Source organism: Amphiprion ocellaris, chromosome 12, assembly GCF_022539595.1.
Source record: "Amphiprion ocellaris isolate individual 3 ecotype Okinawa chromosome 12, ASM2253959v1, whole genome shotgun sequence".
Lineage (NCBI taxonomy): Eukaryota > Metazoa > Chordata > Actinopteri > Pomacentridae > Amphiprion > Amphiprion ocellaris.
The window spans coordinates 13,230,231-13,248,589 of NC_072777.1; the positions used below are offsets into that span (position 1 = coordinate 13,230,231).

The following is an 18,359-nucleotide window of genomic DNA, read 5'->3' on the forward strand; positions in this document are numbered from 1 at the left end:
GTTATTTAGAAACTGGCACTTTCAGGGGTTTTTTCTCGCTGAATGGAAATACTTGTGAAATTCCTCAGGTGGCTGTCCACATGAAAACATCATGCCTGCACATGTCCAGTATTATGTTTGGAAATGCTCATGACAGAAGTGTTAAACATGGCTATTTCAGGAAAATTAACCATGGAGATCTCTGTATATACATAATAACATTTTACATAATGCCTATTATACATTAAGTATGGAAGAGTCTCAAGGAAATAATACATTGTTTAGAATACACATATACAGCCACTTTAGAAAGGATTCATACCCTTTCACTTTTGTATACTTTATTTTGTTGTGGATTCAATTTCAAATAGACAAATTTCCCATCAATCTACTCTCAGTAAGTATGATAACATAAGATTCAACTTGACTTTCATTGCAGAACACAAAATGCAGCTTTCGTGTATTCCAGCTTGTGAAGAAGCTAGGGTCAGAGTACTGGTACATGGTACCCCTGAAACAGAACAGGTTAAAGACCTTGCTCAGGAACCATGACCTTGTCATCAGAAGCCCAAAACCATCGCCACTGAAAATAATGCTAAAACATGTTTTTAGAATTTTTTGCAAAGCTTTTCAAATTCAAAAACTGATTTCAAAAAGTATTCACTCTTAATTCAGTGCTTTGTAGAGGGCTTTTTGCAGTAGTTCAACAGCTTTCAGTGTTACTGCATACATTTCTACAGGTTGTGGATACCTGAATTTGTTTAGTTTATTCCATTCTTTATGGATAATCTGCTCAAGCTCCAGCAGATTGAATGTGTTTAGGAATGGTCATCTTCAGACCCCTCCACAGATGGTCTCTAGGCTTTGTTTCGGCCACTCATGGATAGTCCAAGAGAGACTTGTCCTGAAGCGACTGCAGAGTTGCCTTGGCTGGTTGCTTTGGATCATTGTCATGCTTAAGGATGAACAATCGCTCCAATCAGGTTTCTGCATTCAAGAACAGGTTTACTTCAAAGATCGTTTGGATTCGGTTGCACTCATCCTTCCCTCAGTTCTTAAATGCCTACCTGTCCCTACTGCTGAAAACCAGCCCCATACATGATGCTGCCACCACCATACTTTACTGTAGGGATGAATTTAGGAGGTGCTAAGCAGTGCCTTGTGTTCACCAGATATTGTCCTTAGAGTTCTGCTCAAAGAGTTAAATTTTTAGTTTTATCAGACCAGGGAATCCTTTTCTCTAAGTTCTGACAAGTTTTGACAAATTGCAAACAGTCTTCCACAAGTGTTTTACCAAGAGTAGTTTTATCTAACTGCACTACCATAAAGGCTTGATTGATAGAGCATTGCTTAGATGGTTGTAATTTGGGCAGGTTCTCCATCTTTGCAGAGGCTGTGACTGTTGGGTTCCTTATGTAGTTTGGCCAGATAGCTATATGAAGAGTCCAGGTGGTTCCATACATCTTCCATTTCACAATTGTTGAGGTGCTCCTGAGAACACTCAAAGCCTTAGAAAAAGTTTAACACCTTCACCTTTACATTTTATCCTTAACATCTGTGACAATTCATCCATTAACCTGATACACTTTGCTTAATGCTTCAGAAAGGATGACTCATGACGGTTTTACAAGTAAAGAACTGGCATTTAAGTGTACTGATAAGATTTTTCTACTTTATTTTTTTAGAAAATCAGATTAATTTTGCTCAGCATATTTCAGTGGTGGAAATACACAATGGTATCAAAGAAAATGATGGCCAGAGTGCCTGCTGGAAGCCTTTATAGTACCAGATATTGTCCCTTGAGTTCTGCCTCAAAAAGTTCCAATTTTTGTTTTATTGCACACTGATCTGTATCTCGCCACAGTTTTATCATGGTGGTATACAGAAAGCTCCTCGGATATCATGACTTGGTTCTTCTCCTGAGATACAATGTGGATTGTTGGATCTTTATTGTAGTTTGCAACAGGTTCTAAGCACAACCACAATTTGGAGTGCCACACCAAAAGGTCTGAGTACTTTGTAAATTATTAGATTTTTAGCAAATTAGCAGAAACTGAAATGTTTTCACTTTGCTTTATGAAATACTGAGTGTAAATTAAAGGGGAACTCGCCAATTTTACCATTTAAAATTAAATCTGACAAAGTAAAATGTACAAAAAGTGGAGGGATCTGAATGCTCTATGAAGCGACTGTACATAGGTGCTACATACATATGTTGTGTATTTTATTTATTTTAATTCCACAAGCTACATTGCATTCATACAGGTTCAGTTGTGATTTAAGGAGTGAGGCTGATCCTGGAAACAGTACATCAGGAATATTCTGGCCTGTATTTACTCTGCTCATTTGCTTCTGAAAAATTTGAGGTCTGGATGATTTATTTTGTTATGTAAAGCGTTTCTTCTGAGGAAAACCACTGTTTTTATGACATCTACAAGTTTAATGTAAGTGTTTGTCATGTTATTGTCAGTACCTGGCAGGGCATAAGTTATGACGCTATGATGGAAGTCATGTAACCTGGTGGTTAGAGGTTAGAATTGCAAAAAGCTGAGAAGAGATGTCTCAACCCTCCTGTGTGTTGCTGGTTAGACATAAATAGCCTTTTACACCTTTGTCAGACTATCTGCCATTTCTGCATAAGATGTATGTATATATAGCACAGTGGAAGTTCCCATCCATTTATTTGAATTCAGCTTTCTTCATATAGTGTCCCATGCCGATGTCGGACATAAACATTGACAGAAATGTTAGTCCTACTTTCAAAATGCTCATTCCAAAATCCAAACTAAAACAGCATGGTTGACTTATTGCATGAGAGACTGTCAGGGTTAAATCACCGTTTAAACACCTTGTTCTATTCAAGTCAAACATTAAAATAACCTCTACCCCTCTAGGTCTCTGCTGCTGTTTATCACCGACAAACAACAGCAGTAAGACTTAACAAGCTAATGATTTAAAACTTTGCCAGTTTTTGTACAGTCATGCATTTGCTAGCATACATTTCTTCCCAGCTACCAAGCTTTACTGCCTGGTCACACTCTGTCCTAGCGATGCCGCATTGCACAGAAGAGCAATTCCACACTACTTCTGCAATAGCACACATGTCTAAACGCAGTGAGTGTGTTTAGACATGTGGTCTGTTGCACGTCAAACCATAGTAGGGCATATTTTAATCTATCGTAGTTATTGCAGCGTTATTTGTCTTCCACAGAAATATATGCTGAGTGTTCTTCATTAAATGGACACAATGGTTCTAGTTATTCACCTGGCATTCTTAAATCCATTTAAACCGATATGAAGCAATACCCTCAAGTGTGCCCAATATTCAGTAAAACACAAGATAGGCAAAATTGTATGTATGAACATGTAACGGTTACATCAGCAGAAGGAAGTACAACAACAGATGTGAATTATAGATAACCTTAAAAAAAAAAAAACTAGATAATGTGGTAGACAGCCGGCAGTTTCCTGTACAAAACAGCATTGTTTTGATCTGAGAATTTAGGAAGCGCATTATTGAAGCTCTTTAACATATTTGAATGTTGCTCACTCTTATAAAAATTGTTGTTTTGTGGACATGTTGCAAAATACTATACCCATCTCACAAGATAGTAAAGTCCAATACTACAATGCCACAAACTATGGACATGGACTTAAAAATAAAAAAAAAATATATCAAGACATTTTGACATTTTTCTTCTTGAAAGAAAGGAAGTATATTTTCCTATGGTATTATGAACAAAACTGTTTTTATTTGTATCTTTAAAAGCCTTTTAGCCTTATATTCTCACACCTGTGCCATTTCTGTTTGTTATAAGTGGTGTGTGAACTTAAGTCATAATAGCATGGCATTCATTTGTCATCTTGTGACATTAATTCATGTTTTGATCATGATTTCAAAAATACAGTCCTTGAGGTATTTTAAAATATGCAGTTTTGTAAAATTTTGCAACAGTATTACGTAAGTTACATAGGAAATCAGTAACAGTTTTTAATGCGTTAATGCATAACTTACAAGCAGGCTTGTTTGTCTTCCTGTGAACTGTAAATTTGACTTTGTGTTGTTGAACCTAGCTACACCGTGACTGTGTTTTCTGTCAAACAGCTGCACAATAGTGTTCACCTGCTATGATGACGCCATTGTCATTTTATGACAGAGAAAAGGAGAAGTTTGTCTCACGCATTGATTATAGCAAAAATTTTACGTAATGCTTCCACATTTTACACTTACCTTGAGCAAACCGTGAGCTTGGGCAACTAGAGCGAAAGATGGATTATGCCATAATAGAAGAACCATGCAGACTGAACTGTTGCACATAAAAGAGAGAGAGAGTTCCTTTGAATATGTATCTGGCCTTAAGTATACATTATGCAACATGCATTCACAGCTGCAAGTGGCCAATGTCTGTTCAGAGAGCATGCATTAAAGTACATCATTTTGAACAGCTCATCCAGCAAACTGTGACCTCAGTTCTGCTTCTGTGATTTCAGGTGACTTTTTTAATTTATACATCTGTTCTTTGTAGAAAGTCACTGTTGTTTCGTTACAAGACAGACCTTACTTATTATGTATACCTTTTTTTAAAGCACCAGCAATGATGGTCACAGTATACAGACACCTAGTTGCTTACTTTATCTGCACTTAGGGTAAGGTGCTCTGGAAGGCATGTCTCTTAAAATTTATTAGCATCGATGTGAGTTGAATTGTCAAGAAGCTGTTTGTGGGTATTTCCTCCCACAAGAACTTGCTCTTAGAAACTGAACATCTTGTTTTATTATCTAATCTCCTTCTCTTCCATTGCTCTCTCTTTATCTCTGCTTCAGTTTCTCTCAAAGGTCTGATATTTCCTGCCTGTGCCTCCTCACAGAGAATCGACTTAATGCCTGTGTTGACAGTATCCAACTCACACAAAGTAGGTACTTTATAACTGCTGAAGTTAATCCTTTGGGTCTTTTATCAGAACTAATTAAAACTGATATAGTCGTGGCAACACAGCTGTCTATATTCAATGAAAATTGGTCAAAAAATCCATTCATTTCCACCATTGTGGTCCAGTTAAACAGCCACTTTTGAACCATATGTTGGTTACATTTGGGCCAAATCTGCTATATATTTTAGTTTTCATTAAGTTTCACTAGTTTTATTGTATTTCATTAAACTTTTATTTGAACACTGGGGTCCAAAAGTCTGAAACCACCAGCGAGGATGCTTCAATTTTTGCTTTACTCTGCTTAACAGTCTTCAAAAATAAAATGTTGAAATTCTAAAAGATGTCTATATATTTCAGAATATCATTCAAGCTGCATGGACTTCACAAGTTTCTTCATACCAGATAAACCATGTTATCCGAGATGATCTGACAACTGTCCTAAGAGCTTTTTGTCGTGTCAAGGATGCGTGGCTTTCTCTGTGAGGTTGTGGTCAGGTGACTGTGGAGGAAAGTCCAGGACAGTCTGCACTCCTTGAGCTTATTTGGTCTTTAAGTTGTACCCGCCACCCACAGAATTGGAAATTCCCACAATTGTAGGTTTGATGCACCGCAGTATAATTCTCTCTTCTGTTCATCTGCTTACACACACACCCTTCTCTTACTGCCACAGTTTCAAAAAGGAATACAACTCCTTTCCTACAAAGGTGTCAACATGGATAATACAGCAAATTTGTTTACATTTGATTGCTGACCTGGAAATGGAGCAAAATCTGACATGTGTCTTCTTCTGATTACATGTCAGAATGTGTTTTTAAACAGTCTTACATCCTCAAGCTTTCTGATTATTTCCAGGTTTACATGAAAATATGACAGATTTTCAGCGTGGTCTCAGACCTTTGGACCATATTGTTGAGATGTCTAAAAACATATAATATGGAGGTATTGAAAGAGTTTCGTTCTTTTACTTTTTGTATCGGTTTTCTACATTCTTGTTTCAAAGCTCCCCTAGACTCACAGGAGTTCAGAGAAAGACAGACAGACAGACGGACAGACGGAATTAAGTCAGTAGATTTGAGTTTTTTTATCCTCATTTAGCTTATGGTTTGTCTGACTGTACGTATCATTTTCAGTCTTGTGTGTAACAGGGGGAACTGGACAACCAAGGCGCAGACATAGAAAATGGCAGACAGGAAGTAAATGAAAAAGGGTTTTTATTAAACAAGACAAGAACTAAACCACTAATAGAATGGGGAACTAAACTAAGGGGAGAACACTCAACCAAACTGCTCCAAAAAACTCTACAGTAATTCACTGGTAACTCAAAAATGGAAATCGACAAAACTGAAACTGAATTAACAAAACTAAGCTAAGAACAAGTACTCACAGGAATGAAAAAGGGGAAAAGCAGGCTTGGGAAAGGCAGAGGCTGGTGGGAGCTGACGGCAGGCAAAACAGGTTCAGAGAAAGGTTGGACTGGACCAGCAAGATGCAGGGCATAAGGCTCGGGGAATGGCAAGCAGGAGACGGAGCAGGGTATGAATATAATCCAAGCAGGAATCCAGGGGTGAGAACTGAGTCCATGTGGGATCTGACAGTCTATGGTCCAGCAGGGAGTGAGTGAATGAACAAGGTTTATATAGCTGTGTGGTGGGAAACTAGCAACTTTGATATGATGTGACTGTGGCATACGTCAGAGCTGTGTGTTAACAAAAAAATCAGCAGGGTATTGAAGCTTTAACCAGATTCTCTATGAGTCTTTTGAAAATATACATGTTTTACTACATAATCAACAAAGGGTTTTTTTTGTTTCTTTTGTTTTGTTTCTTTTTTTTTTTTAAAGAAAAAAAATTTGCCATTTCAACACCAGCTATTGAAACATTTTATAAAATGAATAGTGAAAAAAGATCTTGTGTACCCTGGATCAGATAACATGCAGCTTTGACTACCTGACCTAGTTCTCCATTATGGTTTTTGTTATAGATTTATTATATATTTGTGTGTATGTACAATACTCCTGAGGTGAATCAGAGAGAAAGCTCTTTCAATACTTCAGTGTTATGTTTAGTATTATGTTGGAAGAAAACCTTTTGTAGTTTAAAATGTTCACTAAACAGTATAATCCCTCTCTCTACTTTCTCCATAATCCTGCCTGAAATCTTTTGTGTCTTCTTTTTCATTTTCACATGCTTCATCTCATCGTCTTCTTTGGGTATCTGGCTCCACAGCTTCCAGTTTTCCCAATTCAATCTCCTCTATCAGATTAGAGGAGGCTGGGAAATCATCCTGTGAAAGGTAAGAACCAGCCACTGCCTAACATGTCAACACCACTGCTCTGTTTACACAGACAAAACAGCACATCTTATCTGGCCCAGATTTCACTCTAACATGTAGAGTCACGTACGTGTAGGATTGGGATTTTTAACATGCTGTTATCACAAGAAACTCTATAGATACCAGTGACCACTTTATAATAAATGTAGGAAAGTAACATAATTAAAATTCTATAATGCAATTCATATTTATTACATCAACTACATACAGGTATTCCTGTAAAACCTGACTCTGCTCCCCTCCTGTATAGTCTTGTGCAAGCAGAAACAGACAGACAGACAGACAGACAGACAACAGGAAGCCATAACTATTATGGTAACAATTAGGCTTACAGGTCTGTAATTTTGCCTCTGTACACACACAACCACAGTGGATTACAAATGGAGCAATCAAGACGTGATTTAAGTTTAGACTGTAATTCAGTGTGTTTAACAAAGACATTGCACTTACTGTTTAGGAGTGACGGGCATTTTTTACGATGTTCCTCCATTTTCACAGGCTCACAAGTAATAGAGCAACTGAGCGATAATCGATCTTATTGCCAGCTGTGACCTGTTTCCTTAGATGAAAGTTCTGTTGTTGATTTTAAGTGATGAATTTGAGCTGTTTATCTGTTCATTGGAACTCTTAATACATGCTGAAAAAATATGTCGATACGAGTGGTGAGGGCTAACCCCCCCCCCAAAAAAAAAAAAAAAAACAACAAAAAGAACCTATCAGAGGGATAGGGGTGTACAAATCAATAATTTGGCTAACAAACTAGCAAGCTAAGCACCACCAAAGGGCCCCGAAGACAATGAAGACAGTTAAATGGATTCTTTCCTTGGTGTAGAAAAACTGCTTCTCAACATCAAACCAAGTCAAGGACCCTCGCAAGGAGGTATGTGTATCATTGTAAGTCTACAATCAAGATACTAAGGATTTTATACAACATGCAAATCACTGGTAACACTGAAGAACAGAAAAGTCGCAATAGACTTTGATAAAATACATCCAGAAAATATTCAGTTCTGGAACAAGATTCTTTAGACCAGTCAAACCAGATGAACTATCAGCCGAATTACGTGATGACAGGAGTTCGGAGGAAGGAAAGGCAGAGCTCATGATCTAAAGCATACCACATCATCTGTCAGACATAGTGGAAGCAGTGATCTGATATGGGCATGTACACTATATTGCCAAAAATATTGAGATGTCCACCTTTACACGCACATAAAGTTTAATGTCATCCCATTCTTAATCCGTAGGGTTTAATGTGGAGCTGACCCACCCTTTGCAGCTATAACAGTCTCAACTCTTCTGGGAAGGCTGTCCACAAGGTGTAGGAGTGTGTTTATGGGAATTTTTGACCATTCTTCCTGAAGCGCATTTGTGAGGTCAGGCACTGATGTTGAACCAGAAGGTCTGGCTCTTGGTCTCCACTCTATTTCATCCTATAAGTGTTCTATCAGGTTGAGGTCAGGACTCTGTGCCAGTCAGTCAAGTTCCTCCATACCAAACTCACTCATCCATATCTTTATTGACCTTCCTGTGTGCACTGGTGCGCAGTCGTGTTGGAACAGGAAGGAGCCATTCTCAAACTGTTCTCACAAAGTTTGGCCCAGAAATTGTCCAAAATGTCTTGGTATGCTAAAGCATTAACAGTTGTTTTCACTGGAACTAAGGAACTAAGCCCTGAAAAACAGCCCCACACCATAATCCCCCTACACCAAACTTTACACTTGGCGCAATGCAGCCAGGCAAGTACCGTTCTCATGACAACGGCCAAACCTATATTTGTCCATCAGCTTGCCAGAGAAACGTGATTCATCGCTCCAGAGAATCCACTGCTCTAGAGTCCAGTGGTGGCTGCTTTACACCACTGCATCTGATGCTCTGCATTGCACTGGATGATGTAAGGCTTGGATGCAGCTGATCGGCCATCGAAACCCATTCCATGAAACTCTCTACACACTGTTCTTGAGCTAATCTGAAGGCCACATGAAGTTTGAAGGTCTGTAGCTATGGACTGCAGAAAGTCATTGATTTCTGCACACTGTGCCCTTCAGCCTCTGTTGACACCACTCTGTGATTTTACGTGGCCTACTACTTAGTGGCTGAGTTGCTGTTGTTCCCAGTTGCTTCCACTTTGTTCTAACAGCACTAACAGCTGACCATGTAATGTTTAGTATCAAGGAAAATTCACAAATGGACTTATTGCACAAGTGGCATCCTATCACAGTACCAACCTTGAATTCACTGAGCTCCTGAGAGTGACCCATTCTTTTACAAATGTTTGTAGAAGCAGTCTGCATGCCTAGGTGCTTGATTTTATACACCTGTGAGCATGGAAGTGATTGGAACACCTGAATTCAATTATTTGGAGGGGTGTCCCAATACTTTTGTCAATATAATGTATGCCTGGCAAATAAACTGCATCACTGGTGTTTGTTGGTGATGTGACTGCTGATAGAAGCAGCAGGATGAATTGCAAGTTTACTGAGCTTTACTTTCTGCTCAGATTCAATCAAATGCTGCTAAACTGATGGGACAGGGCTTCACAGTGCAGATGGATAATGATCCAAAACATAAAAATGGAATTTTCTGACATGGCCAGTGTCATCTGACTATTCACTAAGTGAAGACAAAACTGAAGGCAGAAGTACCCACAATAAGCAGCAACTCAGGATAACTCAAATGCAGTTGTGACAAAGCATCTCAAAGGAGAAAAGCATTTTGTGATCTCCATGGAGTCCAGATTTCAGGTAGTCATTGACTGCAAAGGATTTGCACCCAAGTATTAAAAATAATCCTTATCTTCATGTTAGTGTGTCCAATTAGTTTGAAGCATCTGAGAATCAAAAAATGTAAGTATTCAACAGTTGCAATATTTTAGCTAAGCCCCTAAATGAAAGCTGAATGTATGCATGTCAATCACATCTTCATTGTTTCATTTTAAATCCACTGTGGTGGTATACAGAAGCAAAATATGAAAATTGTATCACTGTCCAAATAGTTATGAACACAAATGTATTTAACTTTTTTTTTTTTTATTACAAGGGGCCTAAAGTTTACCATTGATATAATTTTCTCATTTTAGCCTGGTCCTTTGTTGTTGTCACCTTACAGATTTTGTAGTAAAGAAAACTAGCTGTTTTATATTATGTGGAGCCACAAATGTACAGTCCAGAGCTTGGTAAATTGGCTTTAAAATTGAAATCATCTAAATGTTGCTTAGATTGTTTCCCCTCCTTTTATCAAGTGCATAGTAATGAATGTAAGACACTCACTCTTTTTCCCATAACAGAAGTCACAATATTGTGTAAATGCATGCTAACTCATATCTAAACTTCTTGGGAATGTTTGTGTTGAATCAGCCATTGGGTACCAAGTTTAAAAGCTATCCAAAGGTTTGTGTGCGTGCAGAAAGACGAAGGATCACTCAACAGAAATGCAGAAATGATGAAAATATATTTACACTTTCACATGTTGTAGCAGTAGTAAAAATACACAAAAGCAATGGTAAACATTTACATAACGCCACCTGAAGAACATGGTTATGAAAATTTCAACTTGTGTGGCTCTAATACAACTTCGGTTGAATTGTTATCATTTCTTGTGGGAAATAAAGCATTTATTGGGACATAACAATACAACAAAACAAAACTAGATAACATGTTTGAACCATGCTCAGATGATGTTTACTATCATACACAATCAATTTTATGGGGCGATATCAGCCTGAAATGATAAATCTTTTGAGCAGCAATACAGTAACAAATCAAAACATTAATAGTTTCATCAGCACTTACTCCTATTTGAACAGTAACACCATGTAATATTTAATAATGCTAATACAGCTGCAATAATGCTACATTCATACTAGGTGTTCATGTCTTTGAACCAGTAAACCAAATTATTTTAACTAATAAATTTACAATAAGCTACAAAGGACAAAGATCATTTGTAAAAATAAAGGGAAAAAAATTAACCCACATAAAATGCCTATGCCATGTATGTAAGTGGGCTGGTGGCCAAATTTATAATTTTTCTGCAGATTAAGATTAAAGAAGAATGATGTTCATTGGCTGTACAGCAGAGTTCATCAGGGTCACAGACGAACAAATGATAAATACTGTGAAACTAAAAATCATTCACTGCACAGATCCAATTTACACAACTGTCTGACAAAGTAAACAAAAACACCCCCGCATGGTGTTGACATTGTGTTTGTCAAACTTCAACAGTGTACTATTTAAGGATATACTTTTTATAACTGCAGGCCATGTGTGCCACTTCACTTGGTAAATATTTGCCATGTTTTCATGCACTTTGAGTTACATGTTGTCAGGTGTGTAACTGGGACATTTGCAGGTCTAAATATTGATGCCTGTTGAATGTTAATGAAGTTATGTATGCATATAATTCCTCTTGTTTGTGACCCTGAGATCAAAAGTATCTCTTGATTGCTCAAAGTCTCTTATATTCACAAATATCCATGTGTTATAGTTAACAATTATTTTTTATTTAAAAAAAAAAAAAAATATATATATATATATATATACATATATATATATACATATATATATATATATATACATATATATACATATATACATATATATACATATATATATATACATATATATATATATATACATATATATACATATATACATATATATATATATATATATTTTTTTTTTTATTTTTTTTTTTTTTACAAGAAAGTTTTTGAATATTCCACAGTGTGTCAGTATAACATTACAGTTTCACCTTTTCAAACAATGTCATTGCAAATAGAAATCAATGATGTTGTTGGTGACTCACACTGATTAATCTTTAAACACACCAAAGACGTCAATTTTATATGAAATGCAACGTAGACTCACCAGACTCCAGCTCATTGATTACTTAAGTGAGTCTATTTATAGTCAGACAGTGAAAAGTAGACATAACCTCAGTCACTGTATCATTTCCATTGATGATTCCTTAGAACGAGTGAAGTCATCCCAGTGACTTATACAGGTACAGTGAACTTTGTGTGAGTAATTCTGGATGAAGTGCAGTTCAGTCCGGTTTAAATTATGACTCATGATTTATACTGTTATTCAGGGGAATTTGACACTTTGAGGGATGTGACTTTGCGTACTCGGTTAATGGCGGGTGTTCCTAACAATGAGGAGCAGTTTACTGTAACCTTTTCATAAATGTATTTACAAGAACGTACTCTAGACAGAAAACATTTACATAGCAATTACCCCCATACCTCTATACATACAGTATGAACAGTTTTACAACACAATATTAAATCAGCATTAGTAACCAGTGTCTTCTGGTGAAAATCTATTTTTTTTTGATCTTGTTAACTTGGCTATGTGATGTTTTTATATGCTAAAAGACTTATCATTACCAAAACACGAAATCAACACCTTGGCTGAATATTTCCACCTTGAATCTGCAGTGTGCTGATGACAATCTCAAAAGCATGGATTCAGACTTCCAGAGTTTCATACATAGCAAACTTAAGAGACTGATCTTATGAACTTGCAGGTTGGGACTCCATGACATTCTTCTTCTTCAGGATCGATTGTTAGGTTCAAACATGTGAGCTGGTGTGCTCGAGCTGCCATGAGTCAGGATGGGTGAGTGAAAAAAGAGGCAGGGACTAAGTCCCAGCATTCTTGAGGAAGAAAGAGTGTAGACTTTTGTGTAGTCCACACTACAGGAGAAGGACTTGAAGTCTTATGTAATAGGGGACAGACTATGGCCCATCTGTTTTAGGGTCAGCTACATACACATATATATATATATATACCAATGCTTGCTTGACAAGACAAAGGCTGTATGACATTGGTATGATTTCATAGTACAGATAAAATTCCTGTTTTTGAACAGAATGTTTCTATGGTTCACTGTCCAAGACAAACCGAAAAACAGATGTGAATATTTTAGCTGGGAGGCATTTCCCCTAATAGATTCTGTTTTCAATTTCACCCCTCAAGCCACTATTGTGTGAGATCTACTGGACTGAAAAACACATGATATTCATTTTACCAGCTCATGATACTAAAAACTCATGACACCAAAGACCCTAACGGTCCCTGCTATTTATAATTTGTACTTCTGTTTGTCTGAGGAATATTGAGAAAATAGCAAGTTAAATAATGATCATATGCCTCATCTTCATAGCACACTTTACCTTCAGAGACCTCTTTCATGAAGTCAGTACATTTCTTCTGCACAGTCAGTCTCCTGTTGGTTTGAACAGGTGTCCCTACAGAGAGAGCCTACACTCTGTACAGCAGCTACCCATCCTTTGTTTACATTAACTTCAAATTACATTATTGCGTGGAGGCTGTGTTGTGTTTCCTGTTGAGCTCTCTAACGGCACTGCACCATCTTTTACTAAAAACGGGAAGTAGTTGGAGAGATAAAGCCCTTTAAACTTGGTGCTACAGAAGCAGTAGACTAGTGGATCCAGTAGACAGTCCATATAGGAGAGGACCATGAGGCCGTCGAAGGCCACAGCAGCTTTATCCTGGGCGGATTCACTCAATTCCTGGACCCGCACGATCAGCAGAACCATCCTGGCTATGGTGCAGGGGAGGAAGCAAAAGGAGAAGACCACCATGACGGACATCACCAGAAACACTGCCCTCTTCAGCTTGGTTTTGTCCCCGACTGTTTTCTTCCTGAGCCGGTTGACGATGTGCACCGTGCAGTAGACCAGGATGACGAAAGGGATGAGGATCTGAGTGAAGAAGACCACCTCTCTCATGCTGTCCACCACATCCTTAAATGAGAAAAGGGACCCACTTTAAGATTTTCTACACTTGTATACATATATTTTATTATTATCTTTTGGCCAAAGTGTTCCTAAAAAGGACATGTCAGATTAGTACTGCTCAACAGTTTCACCTCTATTCTAAATCATCACTGAAGGAAGTACTCAGGATCCTGTGCTTAAGCAAAAGTTGGAAAAGTAACCTCCAGCACAAAAGAAGCCGGCCTTCAGATTCATGGGTAAAAGTGCAGAAGTATTAGCAATAACGTGTTTCCAATATCAAAAGTAAATGCACTCATTCTTTGGAAAAATGCCCCTGTGATTGATATTATTAAGACATTATTAGATTAATGCTCAGGCATCAGTTTGATGTTGCAGCTGATCAAGTTGGAGCATGTTTTAACTTCATTAGTTTGGCAGTTTAGCCCAGCGGTTTCCAGCTTGATGCGCAGCGTCTTTTCAACTTTGCACTAATATAATATAGTCATGGGACAGGAGGGATGGGAAAAAAGCTCTACTACTATTTTTGTTTTGCCTGTTTTGGACCACCATTGCGTTTATGAATTATTGGATAATTTTATCTTATTTTGCCTATTTCAGTGACATATCACTAAAGTGCAACCCAAATGTAACATAAGACAAGAAGGTTGAAATCACTAGATTCATTGGTAGTAATATTACATTTCACAAGACTATTAGGTGTTGTTATTTATACATAATGAAATCTTAACCTATACACTACAGATGTCAAAAAGTAAAATTTCCTCTAAAATGTATGAGAATAGACTGAATGAATTGTCATTTTACGAGTGAAACTAGTCAGACAATAATTTAACAACGTAAACATAACTTCTGTTAGTGTGTGACCATGGTATAACACAACAATGCACTCTGAGGTGTTTTAATTTAAACAATTATAGGCATGCTTCCTCATAATTCCTGTCATGCGTATGATCTATACTAGGTAATATAAGAATCTAGTTTCAACATACACACATCTTTTCCAAACATTTCCTTGCTGTGTGGTGCAATTTCACACAGTCCAGGTTCCACATGTCTCTTTCTGTAGCAATGCTGTGTGCTGTGGCAGTGCAAAAAATAACTCTGGAAACATGCTCTAAGTGGAGCTCTTGGACGAGATAACCCTCCGTCCTCTGTTCTCTCTGAAAGGACATCATGGACCCACATTCTTTAGTCATGATTAAAGCTCTTAACCTCCTTAATATTAACATTGAGCCATTTTGACATTTTTACCATCATTGTCTTCTCTCGTCCTTCAGATTGCACAACTCTGTGTATTACATCCAGATTTTGATGCCAACATTGTCCTTAAAGCTTGCTTATTCAGCACTGTGTTGCCACATGGTCACAAGTCACAGAGTTGACATGAGAAACAGTCATAAACACGCCCACATAAAAGTGTTTTCCTGTAAAGCTGAACAGGTGTGGATGAATCATTTATTCCATTTCATTCACTACACTAGAATTTTGGGACTGATACTGAAAACCTGTCAAAAACAGACAACACTTAAATGAAATGTAGAGACAGTATATAGTAGATTTAATACATAAACATTACCTTGACTAAGGTGTCGTCTTTTGCGTCGCTTTTGTGGCTGTTGCAGCAATCAAAGTTCTTGAGCATGGTGGGGATGGTGAGAGGCAGAAGTAGCAGCCAGATGAGAATGGAGATCTGAGGAGATTTCTTGAGCGCTTTTAGGAGATTCTTTCGACCAGGGTGCACCACGTTAAAGTATCGATCAATGGAAGTCACTGTTAGGAAGGCGATGCTGGCGCCGCGGTTTAAAAACAACATGAAGAGCATAGCTTTGCAGACGGTGTCGTTCTTACTCCTCCTCTCTCCGTCGATGAAGTTATATGCCTTTATTGGCAAACAGAAGAGCAGGAGAATGTCAGCCAGGACCAGGTTGAAGAGGAAGACATTGTTGGTGTTGGATTTCCAGAACTTGAGCTTGAATATGAAGAGGTGGAGGACCGATGCATTCAGAGGCAAAGCCAAGATAAAAATCACAATCATGACAGCTGCATAGAACTTATACAGTGCCTTGTGTGTGGCTTCACAGTCTTCAATGAGTTGGTAAAAGGATCCATTGATGTTTGCCATTTTAACAGTCACAGATATTTGCCAGGGAATTAGTGAACAAGCTGGAAAGTAGAAAAAAAACAAACACTATAAATACTGCCCAACATGCATAGAACAAATTCTTTTTTTCTACACTGGAAGGGAAATCTCCTCAAAGATCAATTCTTACCCAGACAAAACAGAAAAATGCTGCCGAACAAGTTTTTTTCAGCGCCTTTAGTTTTAATCCTTCTTTCAGTTCTTCTGTGCGTTTCTGCCTTCCAAAGTTCTGTTTCTTTTTTTAGAGTCAGTACCAGGTCTGGAAGCAATCTTTCAGTGTACAAGGCAAATGGTAGACGTTTGAGTTGCTGCTCAACCTTGTATATGTAGCTCCTCCTTGTTGCCTCAGGGGTGAGTCACCAGCTGCTCTTTGAGTGTTGGACCAATAGGACTCGCAGGGACCAAAACTCAAACTAGTAACTTTTAAAATACAAATAACCCTTTTGTTTTTTTGCTAAAAAGAAACAAACGATCAACTAAACATAAAACTAAGCACCAAACTGCTGAGATTTTTTCAACCATAAGATCCAACTAAAGCCTGAATGTAGCCGTGTTGATCCCTGATAAGCCACCATGTGAAGATAAGTGAAAACAGGAACACACTTGTAGCGCTGGCCGATTTGACTTTTGACAGACAGCCAACTGTATGAGAAAACATTGTGGGAACATTTCACCTTCTTGCAAAGCATACTACTATTTTCTGGCGCAAACTGTGAGAGTTAACTGTTTTGCTATTCTGAGAATTCAGTAAATCCCAGAAGCTGCTGTGTGACTTAGGAATTTCTCATGAACGACAGCTTTCAACTGTCTCAGCTCCAAGATTCCTGGCTCAGTGTCACTTTTAAAAACTGTATGTCCCCTCGGCAGCCCCTAAAAATGCGACCAATGGATATTTAGAGAAAATCTCCTCGGACCACGCAGATGTGGATCCATGGGAATTGGTGACAGATTTACGTGTGGACATTATGAGACAGATAGAGTGCTGCTGTCAATGTTTTCTGCTATGTAAGGATTAAATTAACTTGTGTGGAATGTTGCATCCTAAGGGAGGAAGATTTCTTCAAGGGACAAGGAGTGGGGGTTAGCCCTGAGCCTCACACTCAGCTCTGCATGCTTGAAACTCTTTCCCTACTTCAGCAACAAGTCCAGACAACTCTGAAGATTCAGACTCTCTCACTCTCCTGTCTTTCAGAGGCAGTGAGAGGACATGACCTCCTCCCAGATCTGCTTGAGAATTTACAAGCTGCATTTACACAACACTAGGCGCACAAAATGTCAAAGTGCAATGTGTTTGGAAAATTCATTTCTTTGTTTTCAGAGCATACACTGTGGTCATTGTGGATTTACTGCTAGTCATAGTTTATGCATCAGCTGACGTTAAACTGGTTTGTTAGGTTAAGATTCAGAAACCTCCATCAGTCTACTACTATTGTTGACCTTATCAGCTGAGAGTCATATCTGTGTTTGTCTCCATTCCTTTCAAGAAAACTTTGACCTCTCTTCCCCATCTCATACTGCTTCCTAAGACAATAGTTTAATTGTGCATTGGGTCACTCAGTCAGCTATGCGGTGGATCATGCTGCGCTCAGTAGCTACTGCACAAGACAACGGAAGTCTTCTAGATGATAAGGAAAGTGTCAGTTTGTATCTAAACACACCATCTCTTGCACTGTAAGTCAGACTTCTTTTATTGCTGACATTAATGATTGCTTGAACATGTTATTTTTGTATTGAAAATATTCAAATTCAGATCTTGTAACAGCAGCATGTGTCTGTGCTGTAACACAGATGAGCACAGTAGTAACTTTAAAAGTTGTGGGCAGTTTCAGGTTAAGCTGTCTAGAAAAAGTTATTTCTACATTCTACTGCTCTCTATAACAGAAGCTTACACATCAAATACCTGATGTAGATAGTAAGTTTAATGTTGCTGCATGAATTGAAGTCCATAGATGCCATTCTAAACTCCTCATCCTTCCAATAAACATCACTTAGATGTGGTGACTTCTGTTTTCAAGGTATATTAATAACCATAAAAGATAATTATTGTGAAAAACATGTTCTCGCAAGTTAAAATGTAAATAAACTTTGGGTTATATCTCAGAAGCGCATAGTTTTTACAAAAGCACAGCAGCAAAGATATGCAGCAGATTTACAGAAATGAAAAGTGGTTAGTTGCCTGATCAGTGAAAAAGTAGAATTTTCAGCCCAC

At 37.9% G+C, this 18,359-nt stretch overlaps 2 protein-coding genes across 2 annotated transcripts in view; one reads left to right on the top strand and one right to left on the bottom strand.

Annotated features, from left to right (window-relative positions):
- Positions 1–4,800: 4,800 nt before the first annotated feature.
- The window catches only part of LOC111565459 (uncharacterized), a 41,217-nt gene continuing 27,658 nt past the window's right edge, over positions 4,801–18,359 (top strand). Inside the window, exons 1-2 of the mRNA XM_055016204.1 lie at positions 4,801–4,892; positions 7,136–7,202. The gene's annotated coding sequence lies outside the window, so the exon portion shown is untranslated. The remainder of the gene's footprint in view (positions 4,893–7,135; positions 7,203–18,359) is intronic.
- Positions 11,918–16,458, bottom strand: gpr31 (G protein-coupled receptor 31). Its single transcript, XM_023265537.3, has 3 exons — positions 16,281–16,458; positions 15,587–16,173; positions 11,918–14,016 (listed from the first exon to the last, which is right to left on the bottom strand). Exons 2-3 carry the CDS (start codon positions 16,130–16,132, stop codon positions 13,555–13,557), a joined length of 1,008 nt encoding a protein of 335 aa, XP_023121305.1. The 5' UTR covers positions 16,133–16,173; positions 16,281–16,458; the 3' UTR covers positions 11,918–13,554.